The sequence below is a fragment of the Abramis brama genome, assembly GCF_963993115.1.
Source record: "Abramis brama genome assembly, chromosome: 2".
NCBI classification, from domain to species: domain Eukaryota; kingdom Metazoa; phylum Chordata; class Actinopteri; order Cypriniformes; family Leuciscidae; genus Abramis; species Abramis brama.
Genome location: NC_139964.1, coordinates 25,403,611 through 25,431,163, shown reverse-complemented (window position 1 = coordinate 25,431,163; position 27,553 = coordinate 25,403,611). Strand labels below are relative to the sequence as shown.

At 37.8% G+C, this 27,553-nt stretch overlaps 1 protein-coding gene across 1 annotated transcript; it reads left to right on the top strand.

The window, feature by feature from the left end:
- Nucleotides 1–775: 775 nt before the first annotated feature.
- Nucleotides 776–22,925, top strand: LOC311077896 (B-cell receptor CD22-like). The gene is made up of 12 exons (XM_084106539.1): nucleotides 776–1,015; nucleotides 1,331–1,393; nucleotides 4,086–4,424; nucleotides 11,015–11,269; nucleotides 11,430–11,774; nucleotides 18,377–18,622; nucleotides 18,928–19,182; nucleotides 19,262–19,537; nucleotides 19,611–19,701; nucleotides 19,860–19,902; nucleotides 22,308–22,543; nucleotides 22,673–22,925. Exons 2-12 carry the CDS (start codon nucleotides 1,339–1,341, stop codon nucleotides 22,725–22,727), a joined length of 2,196 nt encoding a protein of 731 aa, XP_083962665.1. The 5' UTR covers nucleotides 776–1,015; nucleotides 1,331–1,338; the 3' UTR covers nucleotides 22,728–22,925.
- Nucleotides 22,926–27,553: the final 4,628 nt, after the last annotated feature.

The window sequence follows — 27,553 nt, the reverse complement described above, 5'->3', positions numbered from 1 at the left end:
AGAGCCCAACTAAAGCAAACACCCATCACCACAATGGTAACTTACAATTTGTGATTTTCTCCTTCAGTGATTCTGCTTGTTAACATCAGGTGTCTTCAATAATGTTCAATCATCACTAAATTTATCACTTAATTATCTCATTAACTTTAACACTCTTGAGTGTAAATTTAACACTCATATTTTAACACTTTACACTCTTGAGTGTGGACTCATATACACTCCCAGGAGTGTTAATTTAACACTGGAGTTTTTGCTGTGTAGCCTTTATATGATATCTATGGTAGTTCCTCTATTTTGAGAGGCTGTTCACTGCAGAGTCGTGGGTGGAGAGAGAAGTCCAGCTCTTCTCTCTGGATGTAATTTGGGTGTAATGGGTGGAGCGAGACGGTCCAACAACACCCTAACCGACCCATAACTCTCTCCCTCCACCCATTAGATCCACTGAGGAGGAGCTGGACGTCATTTGGCTCTGCAGTGAACATCACTGCTCCATTATTAGGAGTTATTAAATAGATCCATCAGTGATGTATTAGTGTTTATGAAGACCATTAAAACTGTTTCTCCTGTATCTGTCGTCGGTCTGGTCTCTGAGTGCTTGTGTGTGTGTGTGTGTGTGTGTTGCTTCATGTGTTAAACACAGAGTTTGTGTCAGAAAGAGGAAGTGAAGCTAAGAGCTGTAAAGATGCTGCTCAGACGCTCCTGCAGACATGATGAGCATCTTTACACTGTTCTTTCTCAAAGCAAACATCTTTCACATATTCTCTCACAAAGATCTGACAATACTGAGCTCTACAGAGATACATGTAAAGCTTATGTGTGTTTGACATCTGAGACGTTAACTTTCTTCACCAGTTGTTCTTGTGTAGTTAAGATGACGGTCACTCATAACCAGGAAGAGGAAGACCAACATTTAGATGCACTTTATAAAGTGTGAAAACTGCAGCGTCTGACGCCTTAAACTGCGGATGTTTTCCTCATTTGGGCGTCGACACTGAAACATTGACACTTCAGAGCCGTAAGACCATTTTACTGTTATTTAAAATAGTTCAGTAGAGCTACGATTGATGTTTGTTAAACTGTTTTAGGTGAATGTTGATTTGATGAAGTGATTTAAACTCCAGAAGCTCAATATCTGTTGTAGATTCATGTGTAAATATTGTGTGAAGCTCTTTAGACACACGAGGCCTGACATGAGAAACATCATCAGTTCACACATCAAGCCTTCAATGAGCCGTGAATTATTAATCATCATGTGCTTTATCAATAGAGTTTGTGATGTTGTATATAGATGATGCTCATAATGTCATAATTGTCAGTTTTATGATTGCAGAAGTCACTATGGTGTCGTCTCTCATAAAGTCTCTTCCTCTGATCGTAGTGATCATGACTGCGGGTGAGTCTTCAGTTTCACTCACTATACTGGTATTTGGTAACACTTTACAATAAGGTTCATTAGTTAATATGAACTAAGAATTAAGAATACTTATTCAGCATTTATTAATCTTAGTTAATATTCATTTTTATATTTACTAATACATTATTGAAATCAGAAGTTGTATTTGTTAACATTAGTTGATGCACTGTGAATTAACATGAACAAACAACAAACAGCTCTTTTTATTAACTAACATTATCAAATATATTAATAAATACTGTAACAAATGTATTGCTCATTGTTAGTTCATAGTTAATACATAATGAACCTTATTGTAACATGTTGTCAGATATTTTAACACTCTTTGAAAAGATGATTGAGCTCTTCACACTTTGTATTTTTTGTAAACTCAACTGACATGTACGGTGGCTGAGAGAGTTCAACATGCTGCAACTGAAGAAAACACATGCAAATAGAAAAAAACACCACTGAAGCAGTGATGAACTTAGGAGGATTAAATAACTCCACAAACAGCATTACCAGCTTCACTTATTACTAACCAGACTGACTATTTCTGTCAGATGTCTAAAAAATTCTTATTGAAAATGAACAGAGCTTTAGATGTTGATGATTTATTGAAAATAAGTTCTGGTTGAAGTCATCATTATGGTGATCAGTCTGTGCTTTAGTTGGGCAGTTTGACACTTGATTTTTTCAACATTACTCTGGCTATTGTAACTATGTTTGTTATGGAAAGAACAGTAAGAGAAAACATGATCAGAGAATGAGAGCCTCTTGATGATCATGTAATCATCATGTAATTGTCTCATTTACAGATCTCATTCAGAGTCTTGCGGCCGAGAAGGGTCACAACACAAACAAACGCCACAACAACTACATATGCAGAAAACACCTCCAAATTCAGAAAACACATACAAACGCCACAACAACTACATATTCAGAAAACAACTTCGTCGATTTCACATCACGTACGCTGCAAATTTAAAAAAACAAGGTTACCAAAGTGCTGCACAGAGAATACATATAAAATATAATAACACATTAAAACATATAAAATATGGGGGCCATTTTAATGTGTGGAGGCAAGTATTTACACAAAACACATATATGCTGCAAATATTCACAGCACGAGCAAATAGGGAATATAGCCGTCACTGATTATGGCCCCCCTTGAAACATTTCCGTTCTGTCTTTGCAGTTTGCAGTTCGTTTCCCTATCGTGCTGTGAATATTTGCAGCGTACGTGATGTGAAATCGACGAAGTTGTTTTCTGTGTAGTTGTTGTGGCGTTTGTATGTGTTTTCTGAATTTGGAGGTGTTTTCTGAATATGTAGTTGTTGTGGCGTTTGTTTGTGTTGTGACCCTTCTCAGCCACCGTAAGTTTCTGATTATATAGGTTATGTGTTAAGAATATCATATCATTGAGTATAGTAGCCCCAGGACTGCACATCTTGATATTCAACACTGGTGTGAGGATAACTTGAAAATATTAATAACTTCCCCCCCTTTTTTTTTTGAAAAGCAACATACAAATATCAAGAATCAGCATATGAATCTCAATGCTTCATGCCGCAATGCATGCTGGGAGCCATGAGTTTTATCCCAGCATGCATTGCAGCATGAAGCATTGAGATTCATATGCTGATTCTTGATATCTGTGTGTATTCAGATGATGTTATTTTTCAAAAAAAGGGGAAGTTATTAATATTTTTCAGTATGTTTTCATAAACACAAAGAAGTGAGTACAAGCCAAACTATTATTAATAAGAACTTTTGTAGACGTGTGACAGAAATAAAGTCAGTCTGGTTAGTAATAAGTGAAGCTGGTAATGCTGTTTGTGGAGTTGTTTAATCCTCCTCTGCTGAGATCTTCACAGATTTAATGTCTTCTTTTATTTCAGTTGATTTCATCTAAGGCTGTGGCTGAAGTCAGTTGTAGTTCTTGTGTTTCTCTTTCCTTTGGAGATTCTGCTTGTTATCGTCAGGTGTCTTCAATAATGCTCAATAATTGCTCAATTAATCACTTAATTATCGTTACTTCAGTAACGCTGTTGGCGATCTGGTGAACAAGTCTATGGCAGTGAAAATAAATACAGTATGTGTTACACAAAAATATTTAGCCAATACTTGCAAATACTTTGGGTTTGTTCAAATGTACTTTTAGTACGATTATTTAAAATCGTAAACTCGTAAAACTGTGCAGCATTAACCCACCAAATCATTTGACAAATACATATCAGTAACAGGCTATTAGAGCATTACATTTCATGTTCCTTGCAGATAATTCATTACGATGACATTAAACAATGTGATCAAACGTACAGGTAATAAAAAAACTAATTCATTACCTCATCCGTGAACATGATTCATGAATTCTGTTCATCTCTGGATGGTGAAAAAGACAATCTCCCATCGTTCCACTCTCCTTCATAGCATCATCAAGCTTAGTGTTTGTTATTGTTTTGATAATGCGACCTCTGGCGGCGAAAACTTACATATTGTGCCTTTAATTTACTGGTGTTTTTTCTATTTCCATGTTTTCTTCAGTTGCAGCATGTTGAGCTCTCTCAGCCACTGTAGGCATGATTGTGCTGTCGGTTAAAATAAAAAGGGTGAACAGTGAAAAAGTATATTTTACATTGCTTCAAAACACCTGAAAGTCTCTTCATTCCTCATTTCTGTGTTTCAGGGGTTGATGGTCAGCAGGATTGGGGAGTGAATTACAGCCCTTCATATGTTTGTGCATTAAAGGGATCAACAGTGACAATATCCTGTACTTTAACATATATTCAGAGTTATAAACTCATGAAAGGTTTCTGGACTGTAGCTTATGGAGAATCACCTGATCTGTGTTCAGATCCACAGAAGAGAGCAGGGATTCAGTGTAACAGAGAATATAAAGACACTTCCAGCATCACTTTGACGGCTGTAACAGAAGCTGATAAACACATCTACTACTGCAGATTTACTACAGATAAAGCAGAGGGAAAATGGACGGGGATTCCTGGAGCTCAGCTCGACGTCACAGGTAAAGTCAACTCTCAGAAATAGACTAGACCGAGAAATAAAATAATAAGCAGAAATTAATCTCAAAATCTCTCCTCTACACTTTACTGAGAGTTTATGAGAGCAGCAGTTCATGCACATTAAAACACAATGTCTATAAGTATATCAAAATGATGCCTGTACTTTCTTCTCAGATGTTTTCTGTTTGTCAGTCAGAATAACAGTTCTCAGACTCAGTTCTCAAAGACTCTCATACATGATGCAAAGTCAAGATTTTCACTAAATAATAAATTACACACTTTTTTTTTACTCATCAATCCCTGTTGTATGCTTTTAGAGTCAAGTCAAGTCACATTTATTTATATAAAGGTGTACAGTACAGGCCAAAAGTTTGGAAACATTACTATTTTTAATGTTTTTGAAAGAAGTTTCTTCTGCTCATCAAGCCTGCATTTATTTGATCAAAAATACAGAAACAAATGTAATATTGTGATGATATATTATTACAATTTAAAATAATTGGTTTTCAATTTATTATACTTTAAATTATCATTTATTTCTGTGATGCAAAGCTGAATTTTCAGCATCATTACTCCAGTCTTCAGTGTCACATGTGACATCCAGTCTATCACATGATCCTTTAGAAATCATTCTAATATGATGATTCATTATGAGTGTTGGAAACAGTTCTGCTGCCTAATATATTTGATGAATAAAAGGTTAAAAAGAACTGCATTTATTCAAAATAACAAAAATATTTTCTAATAATATAAATCTTCTTTACTATCACTTTTTATCAATTTAACACATCCTTGCTGAATAAAAGTATTGATTTATTTAAAAAAAAATAAAAAAAATGACTGACCTGTAGTGTATATTGTTGTTACAAAAGATTTCTATTTTTAAAACATTTGCTTTTTCTTCTTTTTTTTTCTTTTTTTTTACTTTTAATTCATCAAAGTATCCTAAAAAAGTATCACAGGTTATGAAAAAATATTAAGCAGCAGAACTGTTTCCAACTTTGATAATGAATCATCATATTAGAATGATTTGTAAAGGATCATGTGATAGACTGGTTGTCACATGTGACACTGAAGACTGGAGTAATGATCCTGAAAATTCAGCTTTGCATCACAGAAATAAATGATAATTTAAAGTATAATAAATTGAAAACCAATTATTTTAAATTGTAATATTATATCACAATATTACATTTTTTTCTGTATTTTTGATCAAATAAATGCAGGCTTGATGAGCAGAAGAAACTTCTTTCAAAAACATTAAAAATAGTAATGTTTCCAAACTTTTGGCCTGTACTGCATATTTTATTACCAAAAATAATAAATTTACTTTTTTAAACATCATCTACACACATCTGGCACACGTGGAAAGATGATCTGGCCCACATGCAGTGTGGAATGACGGCCCTTGGGTGGCTCACTCCTGTTTGCCAGATCTGGGCCACAAGCAGGCAATGCCACATGTCAGCCAAGAGCAAAGAAATAAACCAGAACTGGACCTTATCTGAGCCACATAATCTGTGTATATTAAAGGAACCGTATGTAAGAAATGTATTTCAATTAATCATAAAATGGCCCTGATATGTCACTAGACATTAAGAAATCATGTTCATTTCAAATACTTATATCACTGACAACAGTAGTCCGGCCAGGATATTGTCATTTAAAAGACTCGGAGCCTGCAGCTACAGAAAAATATTATATTATATTGCTACGATTCTTTCTTCCTTTTCTTTCAATTACACCCATGCTCAAAAAATAACTACTGGGTAATTTGTTAGTCAGAGAACACAATGAGTTTTTTTGGCACATGCATTAAGCAGGTAACGCAAATATTGCATCCTATTGTTTTCAATGGCATTTGGATAAGGGTGTTATACGACGAGGGGTCTGAGAATGCGGGACTCTGGGTGCGGGACTGTAGCTGCAGACTCAGAGTCTGCAGCTTCATAATATTGTCATTTAAAAGTGACGTTGCAGCCCTCAAACAGAGCCCGTCTACGGAGAGCCTGCCCACTCCCTATTAAGTCCCATTGTACCTAATTTTGGTTGTAGTTCCACCAGAGTTCCACTGGGGGCGATCGCCCATGAGTGCAAAATGAATGGGAGTCTATGGAGCTAGACGGCTAAATTTGTCTCTTTCACCCAATTGCCGTTGAGAAATCTCAGATTTAATTGTAGGTTTTGCAAGTTCAACATGGGTTATAGGTCGAAAGTTGAATGAACGAGTACTTATGTCCTTTCGATTTCTTACTGTGCGTTCACACCGCCGGTGGCGAGAGCATCAGAGTGGCTGGAAGCCATTCATTTTCAATGAGAGTCAGCGGCGAGCTCCGGCGAGGGCGGCGCGGCGCGTCTTGGACGGCGAGAGCGGCGAGAGGAGTTGAAACCAAGTCAACTTTATGGTAATAAGCTATGACGTGGTTCGGCGGCAACCAATCGGAATGTAGAAGTCCTCCGCCTGAGAGGTAAAAAATTACGCATTCTAATCTACGTCAGACCGTCAGAGCGTCCCCGAATCTTTCTATGGCGTCGGTGGCAGGGCGGCGAGAGCGAAATTTGCCGCTCTCGCCGGCGGCGGTGAGAACGTACAGTTACAGGTTGAGTTGTTGTTGCCCATAACATGATAGCATTCTGCTAATGAACGCTGATTGGTCAGTGAGGGACTGATTACGACCAGAGATACCGCTTGATGGCATCGTGGTATCCGAAGCGGGACCAGAAACAACAAAACAAAAACTCTTCTAGCACGTGTATTTACCTGTGTCAGCTGTGTTGTCGATGCCTCGAGAGAAAAGAAAGTGCAGAGCGCGAACGCACCAAAGTGACTGAAGGATTGCCGTTAAGCAGTATCTCTGGTCGTACGATGTGTATGACGTCATTGACACTTTAAAAGACTTTTTAAAGCAAATAAGTGACTCTAAAATATCTAACACCCAGCAATGTGTAATTTATTTGCATCTCCTTTCGAATACAACATTCAAATTACTAGACAAAAAATTATATCCTGAGAAAAGTGGATTTTGGGGGGTATAGCGCCATAGACCTCCATTCATTCTGCACTCGTCCTGTGAGCGCCCTCATGTGGAATCAGAGTGGAACTGCAACCAGTTCAGAAGCCGGAAGTTTACTGAGAGTGGAAGTTCTCCCCTTATTAGACATTCTCTGCCTCAACTGATGTTGATGTTGTCATGTTGTGTTTTGGCCTGATGCTCCACCCTCCACCTATCTACCAATCACAAAGTCAGTTGTGTTTCGGCATCCGGGTTGCCAGCTCTGCTCTAGTTACCACAGCTGCAGCTACAAACGTGTCGGATAAAAAAATGTCTAACTTTACGAAACCTAAAAGACCTCGTTATGAATCCGAAATACGTTGTGACAAAGTCCGAAATAAAACAAGGATTTGTATAGGAGATTGCCGAGATTCTAACAATGTACTGTCACATACAAGAGTACATCTTTACGATTATATTTGGCTAATCGCCATTAGTAAATTTTTGCGATACATAATTACTTCGCAAAACATCTCTCATGAAGCATAAACATAATTAACAGAAAAAATTACTGTGTAGGACTCGTCACTTGCCATTGGAAGCTCCTTGTAGCAGCCTACGTTCCTGCTGGATCCTGAAGCCTAACTGGCAACCTCGAGTCAGGGGGGAGGGGATACACCGCTCTACAGTCATTTGAAAGTGATTGCAGTACCAGTTTGTCCGTCATCTAAGCCTTAAAGGGATACTCCACCGTTTTTTCATATTAAACTATGTTATTCCCTTAACTAAGACGTGTTGATACATACCTCTATCATCTCACCTCTAGCGCGCGATAAAAAGCACTTAGCTTACCCCAGTATATTCAATGGTATCTAACAGCAATGAATTTAGAAGTGACCAAACACATCAGCGTTTTCCCTATTTAAAAACAGTTACACGAGTAGTTATACAACCAAGTATGGTGACACAAAATAAAACGTGGCGCTTTTCTAAGTGGGTTAAAAAGGATAACTATAATGTATGGCGTAATAGCACTTTTGCGAGTACTTCGACTGGCGCAGTAAAAAGTCACGCCTGATCCTCTTTCCACTATTGACAGAAGTGAGAGGAAGAGGATCAGGCGTGACTTTTTACTGCGACAGTCGAAGTACTGATGATGTTGTTGTTGTTGTTATTGATGTTGTTGTTGTTGATGATGATGTTGTTGTTGTTATTGATGTTGTTGTTATTGATGTTGTTGTTGTTGTTGTTGTTGTTGTTATTGATGTTGTTGTTATTGATGTTGTTGTTATTGATGTTGTTGTTGTTGTTGTTGATGTTGTTGCTGTTGTTGATGTTATTGATGTTGTTGTTGTTGTTATTGATGTTGTTGTTATTGATGTTGTTGTTGTTGATGTTGTTGCTGTTGTTGATGTTATTGATGTTGTTGATGTTGTTGTTATTGATGTTGTTGTTATTGATGTTGTTGTTGTTGATGTTGTTGCTGTTGTTGTTGATGTTATTGATGTTGTTGTTATTGATGTTGTTGTTATTGATGTTGTTGTTATTGATGTTGTTGTTGTTGATGTTGTTGCTGTTGTTGATGTTATTGATGTTGTTGCTGTTGTTGATGTTGTCACAAAAGTGTCACCGCGCGCTAGAGCGATTGAGTGCATGCACTATGATGAGAGAGGTACACAGCAAAAACTCCAGTGTTAAATTAACACTCCTGGGAGTACATATGAGACCACACTTGTAGAGTGTAAAGTGTTAAAATATGAGTGTTAAATTAACACTCAAGAGCGTTAAAGTTAATGAGATAATTAAGTGATTAATTGAATGATGATTGATCATTATTGAAGACACCTGATGTTAACAAGCAGAATCACTGAAGGAGAAAATCACAAATTGTAAGCCACCGTTATGGTGATGATTGTTTGCTTTAGTTGGGCTCTTGACCCTTACATGTTTACTTTAAATTTTGCTTGTCTGCTGTTATTGATTTATAACAGTCAGATGAACAAAGAAAAAATGTGATCTGATGGTGTTGGTTATGTTTTGACATAATCATGTTGTGATCTGAAAAACTAAACTTATTGAGATAGTTTGGATTTGTTAATTACAGCAGCTCTGTGATTCTACAGCATATGATTATCAGTATTTTTCATGTAATCCAAAACATTTAATAAACATTGTTCTGATCAAAAGACTTTCAAATTAATTAATTTATTTATTTAGAAACAGAGACATCAATAATCAGCCTGTGAATCTCAACAATGGTGACAATAATAAAGCATGTTGCAGTGTCTGCCACCAATCACAACTCATTAATGGCTCCCATCATGCATTGCGGTATGAATAAATTATGATCTGAATTGTCTATGTAATTTACTTTGCCTAATTGAATATTCTGCTCGTCACCATTGTTGAGATGCATAGACTGAATCTTGACATCTGTGTGTGCCTAAAAGAATGATTTTTTTTTTTCAAAACAACTTTTAAGAAGTCCTTTTCATTATATCTAAAATTCTGGATATTTATGCAGAATCACAGTTATGCTGTAACCAACAACATAAATCTAAGTCAGAAATATGAGTTCAGTGATCAAGTTCAAATGATGATTGTCATAATATAACCATCACCATCAGATCACTTTTTTTCTTTGATCATCTGGCAGTTATAACTCAGATACAGCAGCCAAACAAAATCTAAAGTTAATAATATAATGGTCAAGAGCCCAACTAAAGCAAACAATCATCACCATAACGGTGGCTTACAATTTGTGATTTTCTCCTTCAGTGATTCTGCTTGTTAACATCAGGTGTCTTCAATAATGATCAATCATCACTCAATTAATCACTTAATTATCTCATTAACTTTAACACTCTTGAGTGTTAATTTAACACTCATATTTTAACACTTTACACTCTACAAGTGTGGTCTCATATGTACTCCCAGGAGTGTTAATTTAACACTGGAGTTTTTGCTGTGTATGTATCAACTCGTCTTAGTTAAGGGAATAGCATTTTAATATGAAAAAACGGTGGAGTATCCCTTTAATAAGCCTGTTAATAAGCAGAATCACTGAAAGAATGAAGAGATTGTTCAAGAGAGTGTTCCACGCTGCATGTGGGCCAGATCATCTTTCCACGTGTGCCAGATGTGGGCCGGATTTGGGACGTCAAAATGTTGCTATGTGGGTAGATTTCAGATACAGTGATTGTGTCATTGAAACTACTTTGAATTGATATGTATTGTGGAAAACGCTATACAAATAAAGTAGGCTTAATAGACAAACGCAATCAGGACTTTGTTCAAATAAAATTTTCGGAATTGAACCACTCTAATCCTGAGTCCACCGTCAGTGTTGTGTAATCTGTTCCTGTGAAGTTATTCATTAATGATGGAACAGTATTAACACATTATTTCCCCTTTGTGCTGAAAATAAAAGAAAGAAACAAGTTCATGAAGCTTTAGAACAAAACTATAAATAATGAAAAATATTTTGTGTGAACTCTCACTTTAAGCTGACAGTGAATCAGTTGTTGTTGTTCTTGTTGATGATGATGTTGTTGTTGTTGTTGTTGTTGTTGTTGATGTTGTTGTTGTTGTTGTGTCAGACCTGCAGGTGGAGACACAGCAGAGAGTGAAACAGGGAGATTCAGTCACTCTGACATGTAAAAGCAGCTGCTCTCTGCCTGAACAAACAACATTCATCTGGTACAGAAACACACAGATATTCACTAAAGGAATTGTGAAAGTGAATCAGCTTCATCTGCGGTCAGTCAATCGTTCTGATGTGGGAAACTATCAATGTGCTGTAAGAGGAAATGATCATCTTCTGATCTCTCCTCCTGTTTATCTCAAAGTAGAAAGTGAGTACAAACTGATTTATTAATATTAGTGAAATATTTCACACACTTGGAATTTCTTAATTTAATTTGGGTGAAATATATAAAGCTACTGTAGTTTCAAAAGGAAAATCTTTGGTGTGTGTAAATCTCTATAATTATTTTCCTCATTTCTGTGTTTCAGCGGCTGATGGTCTGCAGGATTGGGGAGTGAATTACAGTCATTCATATGTTTGTGCATTAAAGGGATCAACAGTGAAAATATCATGTACTGTAAAATATCCTCAGGGTTATGAGATCAGAACAGTTTTCTGGACCAAACCTGCTGTAGGTGTTGTAGAATTACCTGATCTGTGTTCAGATCCAGAAAAAAGAGGAAGAGTTCAGTGTAACAGAGAATATAAAGACACTTCCAGCATCACTTTGACGGCTGTAACAGAAGCTGATAAACACATCTACTACTGCAGATTTACTACAGATAAGGAGGGAAAATGGACGGGGGTTCCTGGAGTTCAGCTTGACGTCACAGGTAAAACTACTGAACTCTCAGAAATAGACCACAGAAACATACAAACACACACATACAGTATAAAGCAATTTAACTACGACCTGCTTCATTTTTTATCATATTAAATTAAGTTTGCATTAGGACTCTTTAACTCTAGTCCTGGAGGACCAGTAGTTCCAGTACCAGCAGCTACGTAATCCACCATCCGCCATTTTTGTCCGACAAAGCAGTCAGGAGAATTAGTAGATTAACGTCGGTGGATTTAAACATTGTTAGTGTTGTATGTTGTGTACTGACATCTTTGTGTTGCCAGTATAAACTTGTTTTAGAACTTACAGTTTATTACTGTTAAAATACATTTTGTGGGTGTGACTTTTTTATCTTACACTGTTAATCCTTTCAACCCCACAGGAAATCCACACTACAAAGAGTAAAAAGTAACATTGAGACAGTGTTGCAGTGAGATAATTAAGGGAATATGTAAGTGATTGTTGAGCATTAGTGATGAACACCTGCTGTTAATAAGCAGAATCACTGAAGAAAAGAGAAACACAAGAACAGAAAATAGAGAAACACAAGAACTACAACCGACTTCCAGCCATTACACATTATTACACTTATTATTAACCAGTATGACTTTATTTATGTCATACATCTAGAGAAAATGTTATTAAGATGTTTAATTGAAAATGTTTGTTTGAAATGACCATTATAGAGATCAGTGCTTGCTTTGGTTGGGATGCTGATGCTAAAACATTAGTGTTTCTTTTACTGCTTGAGCTGTGTTTCTGTGCAAGTCACACTTGTGCACACACACAGTTTATGAATAATTGCGGTTATAATGATTATGATGACAAAGTCATCATATTGCCTGTTCATTCACTAAGGAAATTCATTCTCACTCATTCAGAGTTTAATCCTCAATCAAAAGTGTTACATTCCAACACTGTGAAACCACAGCAATAAATTACAATGACTAATTTTTTTTGAACACATCATAAACCACAAAAACAGAGCTACGCTGTCTTTCAGAAACACAGATATATCACAATTTAGCACATGAATCTCAACAATGGTGGCAATATATTTTTTTTATTTTTTTATTCATGCAGCAGTGCATGCTGGGAGTTTTATATTATCCTGGAACCCAGCATGCATTGCAACATGAAACTTTTGATTGTCACCATTGTTGAGATTCTGACAACTCTTTCAAGTGTCTTCGCAATGAATGGAAGGAGAGAGATAGGTCTGTAATTCTCTACAAATTAAGTGTTTAGTGTTGGTTTTTTAAGCAGTGGAGTTACCCGAGCCTGCTTGAATGCTGGGATTGGGTCTAGAGGGCAGGTGGTAGGATGACTGGAGAGAAGAAGTGTAGATACTTCTTCCTCGGTTAGTGGAGAAAAGGAGGAGAGAGGGTTATGGCTATGGAAGGGGTCGGTCTGGGTTCCTGTGTGTGGAGCTGAGAACTGACTGCTGATAGATGTTGTTTTGTTGGTGAAGAAATTAGCAAAATAGTCAGCAGTTAAAGAGGAGGCGGGTGGTGGTGGTGGTGGTGGTGGTGGTGGTGGTGGTGGTGGTGGTGGTGGTGGTGGTGGTGGTGGTGGTGGTGGTGGTGGTGGTGGTGGTGGTGGTGGTGGTGGTGGAGGTGGACAGAGGAGAGAGTTGAATGTCTTGAAGAGTGATCGTGTGTTGGAGGAGCTGTTGATGTTGTAGTGGAAATATGAAGATTTTGCGGCATGAACATCAACAGAAAAGGAAGAGAAGAGAGTACCAGTAATAATACTTTAAAATCAATCCTAAATCTAACTGGTAGCCAGTGTAAAGACCTGAGGACTGGTGTGATATGTTCATATTTTCTGGTTATGCTCAGAATCCTGGCGGCAGCGTTCTGTATGAGCTGCAACTGTCTTATGGTCTTTTTGGGAAGGCCAGTGAGGAGTCCATTACAATAATCCACCCTGCTGGTGATGAAAGCATGCACAAGTTTCTCTAAGTCTTGTCTGGAAAAAAAGCATCTTATTCTTGCAATATTTTTCAGATGATAGTATGCTGATTTAGTTATTGCTTTGACATGACTACTGAAACTAAGGTCTGACTCCAGAATCACACCAAGATTCTTGACTTGATGTTTAGTTGTTTGACCCCTAGAGTGAAGGTATGCATTCACCTTGGAAGCTTCATCTTTGTTTCCAAACGCAATGACTTCAGTTTTGTCGTTGTTTAGCTGAAGAAAGTTTCGGCACATCCAGCTGTTGACTTCATCAATGCATTGGCACAGGGAGTCAATGGGGCTGTAATCGTTAGGCGATAGGGCTAAGTAGATCTGTGTGTTGTCAGTCCTAAAAAATAAATAAAAAAAAACGACGATAAACGAAAACCATATTCAAACATATATATATATATAAAATATAAAATAAGTAAACAACAAAAATTAAGTTATGATCATATACAATGTACATTCGCCAAGAAAGGAAAAACATAAATATATTTTTATACTCGTTACAACTACTTTCATGTATATTTGAATAGGCACATACTGTACTATAAGCACCACTGCAAATTCTTACGAGCAGAGAATAGGCGTGGTGCAATAGAAGGCACAAAACACAAATCCATTTAGGATACCACTTGTATTTAGTCCAGCCTGTGACTTAAGAACCAAACAAAATGAATAGAAACAAAACAAATGTAATAACCAAGTACTGCCTGTCATACAATGTGCATCACACACAAACTGTAGGCACTACAGCTGTAAAACTAGTCTATCAGGCACTGGGTGTGTAGTGGCTCAAAAGTGTTGAAATTTAGGAGAAAAAAAAAAAAAAAAATCAAACACTATATGTATAATGCGCCCATAAGTCATTATAGAAATACAAGCATTTAACGAATACTACTTCTTGAGTCAGTCGATCCAGTCATGAGTTACTCCACAAGTTACTTCGAGTTTAGACCTCAGCAGGACGAATAGATGCAATGTAGTCCTTGACTTCAGTGACCGATGCAAATCTTCTCTTATCACCATCCTTCGTTACGATAGTAAGTCTGGCCGGAAACAACAGCGCTGGTTTTAGGCCAAGATTGTACAGTTCAGATAGCACCTCTCTGTACTTGGATCGTTGTTCCAGCATCTCCGGCTCATATTCTTCGTAAATAGTGCAAGGTGTGCCGTGGTAGTGAATCTTTCCCCTCCTCGCTCTGGCTTCACAGATGATCTTTTCCTTCTGTTGGAATTTATGTAGCCGAATGATAACAGGCCTAGGCCTCTGCCCCGGCCTCGGTTTATCAGCAATTTAGCGTTGCTCTCTGTTGGGATAGCACAAGTCGTATCCAGGGCTTGCACTCGCTCATCCTGTGCATTTACGTGTGTCTCGAGCGAGGCAATCTTCGAAGCGTGGTCTGTCACGGCAGTTTGAATTTGGTCTAGCTTTACCTCGAGTGTCGAAACGGCGGTTTTAAAGTCTGCAGAAAGAGTGACCCGGTGTTCCTCCAGAAGGTTAGCGATGTCTGCGATGTTAACCTATTTGCCGTCTTCTCCACACGCCTTGGTTTTCTGATCCTTTTTGCTTTGTTTTGTATATTTAGCTGCCATAATTTGATGCCAATATGTATGCAACAAATATATTGCCCACTTGGTAGCGAAGTAGAAGTAAATAGTGGGGTTTTAAAACTATTATAGACAACAAAAAAAAAAGTGGGAGCGAGACGTAACGTGTGTCTACGCCATCTCACCAAACCAGAAGTCTCCAGAAGTATTCTGATGGCACTGCCATCGTGGGGTGTATCAAGAATGGAGATGAGGGAGAGTATCGGACCCTGATTGGGGACTTTGTGAGGTGGTGTAGCTTTAACTATCTACAGCTCAAAACTACAAAAACTAAGGAGATGGTGGTCAACTTCCAGGAGACAGAGGCCCCACATGCAGGCTGTGTTCAGCAAAGGCTTCGTGTGAAGGTGGTCCAGACCTACAAAGATCTAGTTCTGCAGCTGGACGACAGACTGGGCTGGACAAGAACACGGATGCCCTATACTGGAAGGGACAGTCGACTCTGGCCCTGTCCCAAATGGCACACTTCATGTGCACTTTCGGTCTTGTGGACCTACAATGGCTGCCGCGTGCGAGTGTCCGTTAAGTCTGTGAGACTGCAGTGTGTCCCATTTGTCATTTTTAGATCTCAGAAGGGTGCTCGCGAGCGCCCCCATGTGGTCGAATTGCGGCCTTGATGCGCACTTTTGCTGAGCCCGCGCTGATGTGGACTCCGCAGCAGACTTCTTCCCGACAGTCAAAGCGGCATTACGTCACGAAAGTGCGGACTCAGAGGAAGACCGCGAGTGCTTAGGGTTCCATTTGGGACTGGGCATCTATTTCCTGAGAAGGCTAGGGTCCTTCAGTATCAGTCAGAAGCTACTGCAGATGTTTTACCAGACGGTCATCGCTAGCATCCTCTTCTATGCTATGGTATGTTGGGGGAGCGTCAGTATGAAAGGGACTGGATAAGCTGGTGAAGAAGGCTGGTTCTGTGGTGGGTGTGGAACTTGACTCATTAACATCTGTGGCAGAGAGGAGGACCCGTAGCAAGTTTTTGTCCATCTTGGACAATGTCCATCACCCACTGCACAATACCATCATCAGGCAGAAGAGCACCTTCAGCTTCAGGATGCTGTCTCTGTCCTGTTCCACAGACACACTGAGGGAAGGCGTTTGTCCCTCAGGCAATACAACTTTTTAATTCATCCCAGTGAGCAGGGCTTTATTTATGTATTTTTGTATATTGGGCAGCTTGTCTTGTTTTGTTTGTTTTTATTATTTGTTTTAATTGTTGCTACTTGAATTTGCCTACACAGCAAAAGCTCCAGTGTTAAATTAACACTACTGGGAGTGTATATGAGTCCACACTCAAGAGTGTAAAGTGTTAAAATATGAGTGTTAAATTAACACTCAAGAGTGTTAAAGTGAATGAGATAATTAAGTGATTAATTTAGTGATGATTGAGCATTATTGAAGACACCTGATGTTAGCAAGCAGAATCACTGAAGGAGAAAATCACAAATCGTAAGTTACCATTATGGTGATCAGTGTTTGCTTTAGTTGGGCTCTTGAACATTTTATGTTTATTTTATATTTTGCTTGTCTGCTGTTGATTGATTTATAACAGTCAGATGAACAAAGAAAAAACGTGATCTGGTGGTGTTGGTTATGTTTTGACATAATCATGTTGTGATCTGAAAAACTAATTAAACTAACTAAACTTATTGAGATAGTTTGGTTTAACTAGTTAATTACAACAGCTCTGTGATTTTACAGCATATGATTTTCAGTATTTTTCATATAATCAAAAATATTTAATAAACATTGTTCAAAAGACTTTCAAATGAATTTATTGAGAAACACATACATCAACAATCAGCCTGTGAATCTCAACAATGGTGACAATAATAAAGCATGTTGCAGTGGCTGCCACCAATCACAACTCATTAATGGCTCCCATCATGCATTGCAGTATGAATAAATTATGATCTGAATTGTCTATGTAATTTACTTTTCCTAATTGAATATTCTGCTCGTCACCATTGTTGAGATGCATAGACTGAATCTTGACGTCTGTGTGTGCCTAAACGAAAGTTTTTTTTTTCAAAACAACTTTTAAGAAATCCTTTGTATTATATCTAAAATTCCGGATATTTATGCAGAATCACAGTTATTCTGTAACCAACAACATAAATTTAAGTCAGAAATAAGGATCTTAATGAGTTCAGTGATCAAGTTCAAATGATGATTGTCGTAATATAACCAACACCATCAGATCACTTTTTTTCTTTGTTCATCTGACTGTTATAAATCAATAACAGCAGACAAGCAAAATTTAAAGTAAACATATAAGGGTCAAGAGCCCAACTAAAGCAAACACCCATCACCATAACGGTGGCTTACAATTTGAGATTTTCTCCTTCAGTGATTCTGCTTGTTAACATCAGGTGTCTTCAATAATGCTCAATCATCACTTAATTAATCACTTAATTATCTCATTAACTTTAACACTCTTGAGTGTTAATTTAACACTCATATTTTAACACTTTACACTCTTGAGTGTGGACTCATATACACTCCCAGGAGTGTTAATTTAACACGGGAGTTTTTGCTGTGTAGCGAATGAATAAAGTGTTTATCTATCTATCTGAAGGTATAGGCCTCTGGTTTACATTGGCGTAACATGATTTCATTAAAGGTGCTATAAGCGATCTCACGCGTTTTTTAGGCCAAAACATTTTTTTTCACATACCGCAAACATCTCCTCACTATCCGCTAGCTGCCTGTCCCCTGAACACACTGTAAAAAAACACAGTCTCTGCAGACAGCCCAGACTCCACAAACTGCAGCAAAAACAAACTGAGCAACAAACAGAGTGACCCGCAGCACGAAACATAACAAACTGTTCCAGCCAATAACAGACAAGAATGATGTGGGGGTGGGGTTCGGGGCTTAGTGAGCGGATGAGGAGGAGGGAGGGTCTAGCTAGCCTCCGTTTTGTTTGATAATAATTCAAACATCAACAAGAGGTTACGCCAACCGAGATCGCTTATAGCACCTTTAAGCTGATGATGATGTAGAGTTGTTGTTGTGTCAGGCCTGCAGGTGGAGACACAGCAGAGTGTGAAAGAGGGAGATTCAGTCACTCTGACATGTAAAAGCAGCTGCTCTCTGCCTGAACAAACAACATTCATCTGGTACAGAAACACACAGAGAATAACTGATCGAACAGTGAATCAGCTTCATCTGCGGTCAGTCAATCGTTCTGATACTGGAGACTACAGTTGTGGCATTATAGGACATCAACATCTGATCTCTCCTGCTGTTTATCTTAATGTTGAATGTGAGTACACATTAATAACATATTAATTAATATTAGTGAAATAGTTCAGATTATTCAGATTTGTTTAATAATTTCAGGCTCAATCATACAGACTGCATGACATTTTTGAGTATTAATCATGATTTATTCATATTAATTTAATACGCAAAATGAATGTAGATCGTGAATAGTGTTCTTTTTTATGAATCTTGAGTTGATATATCTATAAATATTATATTATTTCATTGACTTTGCACCAGTTCAGATGTAGATTTGCAAATGTTTCATTCCTACTTTGATTTATACGTTATATATATTTCATGCAGATCCTCCACAGAGCGTCTCAGTGTCGGTCAGTCCGTCTGGTGTAATAGTGGAGGGAGATTCAGTGACTCTGAACTGCAGCAGTGACTCAAACCCTCCTGCAGAAATCAGCTGGATTAAAGGAGGAACGATTGTAGGATCTGGAAGAATCTTCAGCATCTCAAACATCAGCTCTGATCACAGTGGAGAATACAAGTGCAGATCCAGAAATAAACATGGAGAGAAAGACTCTGAAGCTGTTAAGCTGAATGTCATGTGTGAGTTAATAAATGTGAGTCAGTAAATCATCTGGTAATAGTAAGTTATCCAATAATGTTTTATTTTTGTCTCTTTCAGACCGACCAAGAAATGTCTCAGTGTCGGTCAGTCGGTCTGGTGTAATAGTGGAGGGAGATTCAGTGACTCTGAACTGCATCAGTGACTCAAACCCTCCTGCTCTGAACTTCAGCTGGTTTAAGGAGAATGAAACCTCAGCTGTTGGATCTGGACAGAGTTTCAGCATCTCCAGCTTTAACTCCAGTTTCAGTGGACGCTTCTACTGTGAGGCTCAGAATAAACATGGATCTCAGAGATCAGCGTCTGTGTCTTTGTTCGTGTCTCCAACAGTTGCAGGTATTGATATGTACCTTTGGCTCTTATGCTGGTGTCATTATCAGCCGTGTGAATGATGTTTCTCTTCGCTCAGGTGGCCAGAACACAGGTGTGTACGCAGCTGCTGGGATTGGGGCGGCGCTCATCGGCATCTGCATTATTGCTGTAGTGATAACAATCAAAAGGTAAGAGAAAACTGCTGTGGAAATATATGGTGTATTTATAACTCACAGGTCATATTAATCACTTTTATGACACATTTAATCCTATATTTCCCCCTTTTAAGATGTGCATTTCCATGATATAGATACTGTATGTTTCCAATCTCTCTTCTCTCTGTTAGGAAAGCAGGAGATACTGGCGTCCAAGATGGCGTATCAAAACAGGCAAGTCTAGAAAAGTGTCTATTTCAGCACATTTTAAGGCAATTATGATTCCAATGGTTGAAAATGATTTCTCAAAGTACAACATGTTCCTGGATCAACATCTTTATTGATCCTGGAACAACATCCCACATAGCAACATTGTGTCGGCCCAGATCCGGCCCACATCTGGCACACGTAGAAAGATGATCTGGCCCACATGCAGCGTGGATCTACGGCACTTGAGTGGCCCACTCCTGTTTGCCAGATCTGGGCCACAAGCAGGCCATAGCAATGCCACATGTCAGCCAAGAGCAAAGAAATAAACCAGAACTGGACCTTATCTGAGCCACAAAGTCTGTGTATATTAAATATGAAGTCATCTCAGCCTTAATAAGCCTGTTAACAAGCAGAATCACTGAAGGAAAGAAGAGAACAGAAAAAGAGACAAGCAGAAACACAAGAACTACAACTGACTTCAGACACAGCCTTAGAGGAAATCAACTGAAGAGAAAAGAAGACATTAAATCTGTGAAGATCTCAGCAGAGGAGGATTAAACAACTCCACAAACAGCATTACCAGCTTCACTTATTACTAACCAGACTGACTTTATTTCTGCCAGACGTCTACAGAAGTTTTTATTGAGAATTAACAGAGGTTTAACTATAATGTGTTTCATTTGAAATCACCATAACATTGATTAGTGTTTCCATTAGTTGGGCTCTTAACTCTTCTTATATCTTTTGTCTTCTTTGGCTGCTGTGACAGTGTGTTTGTCAAACCCATTTGCAGCAGCAAAGAAAGCTAAAGTGAAATGAGATCAGGCGATGATGGTTACCTGTTGATGGATTTATAATCATCATGATATAACCAGTTTCACTGATGTCTTTGAAATCTAAAAATTATGTTGTTCAACTAATATATTCACATTACATACATCTGCATACATAACATCTGCAGCGTGAGGTCCAGCAATATTATTACAATCAGTTAGAAGACTTTAACAAACATGAGCATGAAACATTACTGATCGATGACAAACACAGACATCAATAATCAACGTATGAATCTCAACAATGGTGACAATCAAAAGTACCTTGCTGCAATGCATGCTGGGTACCATCATAGTACAAAACTCCCAGCATGCATTGCAACATGAATAAATTATGCAGCTGAATTGTCCTATAATTTTGTTTGATTCTAAATATTTGCTTTTATTTTTTGCTGTTGTTTTTGTTGTGACATTTAGTAGCTTTTCAGTGATGTTCTGAATTATTCTGTTTATTTAAAAAAAAAAATGTCACCATTGTTGAGATTCATGTGCTGATTTCTCATATCTCTGTGTGTCACCATTGCTTCAATTTTCGTGCTCATGTTTGTTAAAATCTTCTAACTTGATATAATATTGCTGAATCTCACGCTGCAGTAACACAGGGTTTGTGATGAGAATATATTAATGGAACAAAACAATTGTGAGATTCCAAAGACATCAGTGAAACAGGTTATTTCATGATGATTATAAAGCCATCAACAGGTAACCATCATCACCTGATCTCATTTCACTTTAGCTTTCTTTGCTGCTGCAAATGTGTTTGACAAACACACTGTCACAGCGGCCAAAGAAGACAAAAGATATAAGAAGAGTTAAGAGCCCAACTAATGGAAGCACTCATCACTGTTATGGTGACTTCAAATGAAACACATTAGAGTTAAACCTCTGTTAATTCTCACTAGTAACTTCTGTAGATGTCTGACAGAAATAAAGTCAGTCTGGTTAGTAATAAGTGAAGCTGGTAATGCTGTTTGTGGAGTTGTTTAATCCTCCTCTGCTGAGATCTTCACAGATTTAATGTCTTCTTTTCTCTTCAGTTGATTTCATCTAAGGCTGTGTCTGAAGTCAGTTGTAGTTCTTGTGTTTCTGCTTGTCTCTTTTTTCTGTTCTCTTCTTTCTTTCAGTGATTCTGCTTGTTAACAGGCTTATTAAGGCTGAGATGACTTCATATTTAATATACACAGACTTTGTGGCTCAGATAAGGTCCAGTTCTGGTTTATTTCTTTGTTCTTGGCTGACATGTGGCATTGCTATGGCCTGCTTGTGGCCCAGATCTGGCAAACAGGAGTGGGCCACTCAAGTGCCGTAGATCCATGCTGCATGTGGGCCAGATCATCTTTCCACGTGTGCCAGATGTGGGCCGGATCTGGGCCGACACAATGTTGCTATGTGGGATTTCAATCAACCAATCAGATTTGAGGGACAAGTTTACAGTTTATGTCAAGTTAAGGCTTAAAATCAGGGTTAGATGCATCTCAACAGTGTTATTCATCATCAAAGTTATGGGTAGTGGGACTAAATTTTCGGACAGGAATGTTGATCCAGGAACAGTGACCGATTGTAGTGTGATCATCTGGACTGTGTGTGTTCGTTCAGGGAAACATCAGCGCAGCGGGTACGAATCAGATGAGCACGAGTGATTCAGGCGTTCAGAATGACTCGATGTACGCAAGCATCGCTCACAAGAGACCCAGGAAGCCTCAGAGCGCTGGAGATGAAGACGAGGTTCAGTACGCCACCGTCCAGCACCACAGAAACACAGGGAACACGAGTGTGAAGGCTGAAGGTCAGTCTGGAGACGTGAGGGATTGTGGTCCTGCTGACTCTGCCAGGTGAGGCGCACTTCATTACTCACCGTTAAAGATTTGAACCAATCCCTCAAACTCTGCAGGCGACTCAGAGAAACAAGGTTTTATGTGTATGATTAATCTTATTTTGTCTTTTTTACACTTACTGAACAGATCTGATGATTCCAGTGTGATCTACAGCAGCATCAATGTTGCAGGAAGATTTTGAGCATCTGATCACAAACACCTGAACAGCTACTGAACCAACACGCTGACATGTCCTAAATGTGGCATTAAATGGAAGTGGCAACCAACGTTAATACCATACTGTGATGTATTTCTGAGTGAATCTTTTGTGTGTGTGTGTGTGTGTGTGTTACTGTTTTGGATATATGAAGTCTGTATATATATTGTCTTTTCCTGCAGAGTGCACAGCAAAAACTCCAGTGTTAAATTAACACTCCTGGGAGTGTATATGAGTCCACACTCAAGAGTGTTAAAGTTAATGAGATAATTAAGTGATTAATTAAGTGATGATTGAGCATTATTGAAGACACCTAATGTTAACTAGCAGAATCACTGAAGGAGAAAATCTCAAATTGTAAGTTACCATTATGGTGATCAGTGTTTGCTTTAGTTGGGCTCCTGACCCTTATATGATTACTTTAAATTTTGCTTGTCTGCTGTTATTGATTTATAACAGTCAGATGAAAAAAGAAAAAAAGTGATCTGATGGTGTTGGTTATATTCTGACAATCATCATTTGAACTTGATCACTGAACTCATTAAGATCCTTATTTCTGACTTAAATTTATGTTGTTGGTTACAGAATAACTGTGATTCTGCATAAATATCCGGAATTTTAGATATAATACAAAGGATTTCTTAAAAGTTGTTTTGAAAAAAAAAAACTTTCGTTTAGGCACACACAGACGTCAAGATTCAGTCTATGCATCTCAACAATGGTGACGAGCAGAATATTAAATTAGGAAAAGTAAATTACATAGACAATTCAGATCATAATTTATTCATACTGCAATGCATGATGGGAGCCATTAATGAGTTGTGATTGGTGGCAGCCACTGCAACATGCTTTATTATTGTCACCATTGTTGAGATTCACAGGCTGATTGTTGATGTATGTGTTTCTCAATAAATTCATTTGAAAGTCTTTTGATCAGAACAATGTTTATTAAATATTTTTGATTATATGAAAAATACTGAAAATCATATGCTGTAAAATCACAGAGCTGTTGTAATTAACTAGTTAAACCAAACTATCTCAATAAGTTTAGTTAGTTTAATTAGTTTTTCAGATCACAACATGATTATGTCAAAACATAACCAACACCATCAGATCACGTTTTTTCCTTGTTCATCTGACTGTTATAAATCAATCAACAGCAGACAAGCAAAATATAAAATAAACATAAAATGTTCAAGAGCCCAACTAAAGCAAACACTGATCACCATAATGGTAACTTACGATTTGTGATTTTCTCCTTCAGTGATTCTGCTTGCTAACATCAGGTGTCTTCAATAATGCTCAATCATCACTAAATTAATCACTTAATTATCTCATTAACTTTAACACTCTTGAGTGTTAATTTAACACTCATATTTTAACACTTTACACTCTTGAGTGTGGACTCATATACACTCCCAGGAGTGTTAATTTAACACTGGAGCTTTTGCTGTGTGTGTTGCTCATTCACAAGCTGCTTCATCACAGACACATGACTAATAGAATATTTGCGAGTTTTGTTTCATACTGTGAACTGCATGTGAATATCATTTCATCCACTGTTTTTCTGTGTAATAAATTATCCAGTGTGGTGTATTTAATGTGAAGAAACATATTAAAGTATGTTCTTTTTGAATACTGCGTTGAAAAGACCATATGGCATAGATTGTTTATTAAGGAAGATTGTATTTACTGCATTCTGTTGTTGTATGTGTTAAAAAGAGAAGAGCATCAGTGCCTCCTCCTGGCGGAGGGCGAGTGTGTTTGCTTGATAACTGCTTGTTTTTTTGGGGGCATGCCCATGAAGTGTGTTAATAAATGTTGGGTTTTATCTTCAACCTTGGCTTCATTGAGTGTTTAAAAAATAACCTTTCTGCTTCTTCGAAATCCCAAGTGGTCGCTCGGCCACAACATCCCGATACAATATATATTAAAAACCATTCAGTGCACGGTTGAACTGTCTAAAATAATGAATCAAACTGAAGCGCAAACTATTTCAGGTATTTTTGTAAAGCTGTTTGATCAATTAGTCTCGCGTAGCCAGAGCTTCAGACTGACGGCAGAAGGTCAGGGGTGCGTTTCCAGATAACGCTGTTTCTTAGTGCGTCAAAGTCATTTGTAGTTCTTGTGTTTGTCTTTCCTTCAGTGATTCTGCTAAATCCCCAGTGTTAAATTAACACTGCTCAGTGTTTATATAATCCACACTCAGAGTGTTATAAGTCAGGGGTTCCCAAACTTTTCCATGCCAAGGCCCCCCAAATACCACTAGGTTCTGGCCAAGGCCCCCCTTTTGCAGGATGTGTTATTGAACCCATCGACAATACTACGGCACGTGTAGAAATAAATAAATAAAACATCTAGGTGAACATCAGATTATGTGATGGTGTTTGATACCAGAAAGATTATGCACCGATTACAATTTTCAAGGCAGATTCCGATTTTTCATTGAGTTTAACCTGCCGATACAGATTTTAGCCGATTCTGATTTAATTTTTTCTTACCACTTTACAGCACACACAAATATTATATATATATATATATATATATTAGGGCTGGGAATCGATTAGAAAAAATTAACTAATTACTTGCACAATTTGCTGTAATTAATTGCAATTAATTGCATTTCCTCCAAGCTTGTAATCATCAATAATTAAAACTTAGAATCACCGGTCAAAAAGGAACAGAAAATAGCCCTATATTAAAATAATATTAAACATCAATATATCAATGTATTATTCTTTTTCAATAATCAATCAACATAATCAATTTAAGATTTTTTTTTTTCAAAAATTTTTTTTTTTACTAATTATAAAAATAAACTATAGTCCTAAAAAAGCTATTATTACACAGAGCACGTGATCAGAGCAGGTCATTTTAAAGGAATAGTTCACCCAAAAATTAAAAATTCTGTCCTCATTTACTCTTCCTCAAGTTGTTCCAAACCTTTATGACTTTCTTTCTTCTGCTGAACACAAAAGATGATATTTTGAAGAAAGTCGGTAACCAAACGACTGATGGACCCCATTGACTTCCATATAGGAAAAAAAAAATACTATGGTCAATGGGGACCAGCAACTGTTTAGTTACAAACCTTCTTTAAAATATCTTCTTTTGTGTTTAGCAGAAGAAAGGAAATCATACAGGTTTGGAACAACTTGAGGGAGAGTAAATGACAGAATTTTAATTTTTGGGTGAGCTATCCCTTTAACATTGTTGCCCAGCATGCATAACAGCGCAGCAAACAGAAGTCTAGAGAGAAATTTCACCTTATTTGAGCGGACTTGCTTTTCCAGTGCGTGATCGGTACATGATTGGAGCGTTTGGGCCGTGAACGACAGAGCAGAACGCGCAGTACGCCGACACCTATGGCCGACACACACACACACACACACACGGAACGGAGAGTGCGGCGGCGCACACGGAGCGGAAAAGACCCGCTCATTAAAGCTGCTCGAGAATGAAACCCGATCCACATATTTTCGGCTTTTTAATAGCAGCCGCAACAGGAAATCATTAAAACGAGGCAAAAAAAAAGTGCTGCGTTAAATGCGTTATTTTTTTAACGCGTTAAACATTTCAAATTAATCGCAAAGATTAACGCGTTAATTCATCCAGCCCTAATATAGCCTATATATATAATAAAACACCACTTTTACCCAAACTGATTAATAAAAACAAGTTTAAATTAATACATTTTCTATAAATATTTTTGTCTTCATTTTCTTTAGTAGGCTATGTCAGAAAAGAAAATGAAGACAAAAATCCTACTCCAGTTCTTGTTCAAACACACTATACATGCAATATGTGCATTTTAGGTACTTTTTGTGTGAAATCATATTTATTTTGTCCATCAAAAGTGTGCCTTCACTTTAATTGAGCGTAAGCAGCGCAGCAAAAATAGACTCGGCGCCGAAACCCTCCGCTTCACTACTGCTCATGCGACGCTCCTGCTTGACGCTCACGCGCTGCTCCTGCTCGTGGTGTGAATGCACTCACTGAACATGCACGCCGGAAAAAAATCGCGCTGCTCGCGCGCCGCTCGCGGTCTGAAACGGCCGTAATTCACAAGGTTTCCTACATGTGCGTTCTGTGTGCATGTGTGATGCTGATGTTGCGCGATCATGTTATTCATGCGGCGCCCGAGTGCATTTGAATCAGCATATGTCAGACTGAAAATCACGTGAAAATCGGCCAATTCTTGTCACTAGCCGATCAATCAGTTCATCTCTAAAATATTAACATTAAAAGTATAATGTTAAGATAGGCTATGCAACAAATTATTATAATGTTATTTCATAACAATACTCATATTAGCAAATATTTTATATAAATATATATTTTTTTACTTTTTTCCGCTTTTTTTCCCCAACTTGCTGCGGCCCCCCTGGCGCCCCCTGGCGGCCCCCCAGGGGGCCGCGGCCCCCACTTTGAAAACCCCTGTTATAAGTAACACTGAAGCAGTGTTAAAGTTAATGTGATAATTAAGTGATTAATTGAGTGATGATTGAGCATTAGTGAAGACACCTGATGTTAACAAGCAGAATCACTGAAGGAGAAAAAAAAAAAAAAAAGTAAGTCCCCATTATGGTAATCAGTGTTTGTTTTATTTGGGCTCTTGACAAAATTATCCTTAAACAAAATTTCTGATTTAGTTTGGCTGCTGTATCTGAGTTATAACTGCAGACGAACAAATAGCAAAAGTTATCTGATGATGTTGACTATGTTTTAACAGAATAATTATTTCACTATCATTTGACCTGAATTACTTATCTCATATAGAGCCTAATCTCTGAGTTAGATTTACTTTCTTG

Bases quoted from the DNA above. Each gene is read 5' to 3' on its own strand.
- LOC311077896 (XM_084106539.1), top strand. From the start codon at position 1,339: ATGGTGTCGTCTCTCATAAAGTCTCTTCCTCTGATCGTAGTGATCATG. The intron at 1,394-4,085 runs GTGAGTCTTCAG...TCTGTGTTTCAG, and splicing joins CGTAGTGATCATGACTGCGG to GGGTTGATGGTCAGCAGGAT. The intron at 4,425-11,014 runs GTAAAGTCAACT...TTGTTGTGTCAG, and splicing joins AGCTCAGCTCGACGTCACAG to ACCTGCAGGTGGAGACACAG.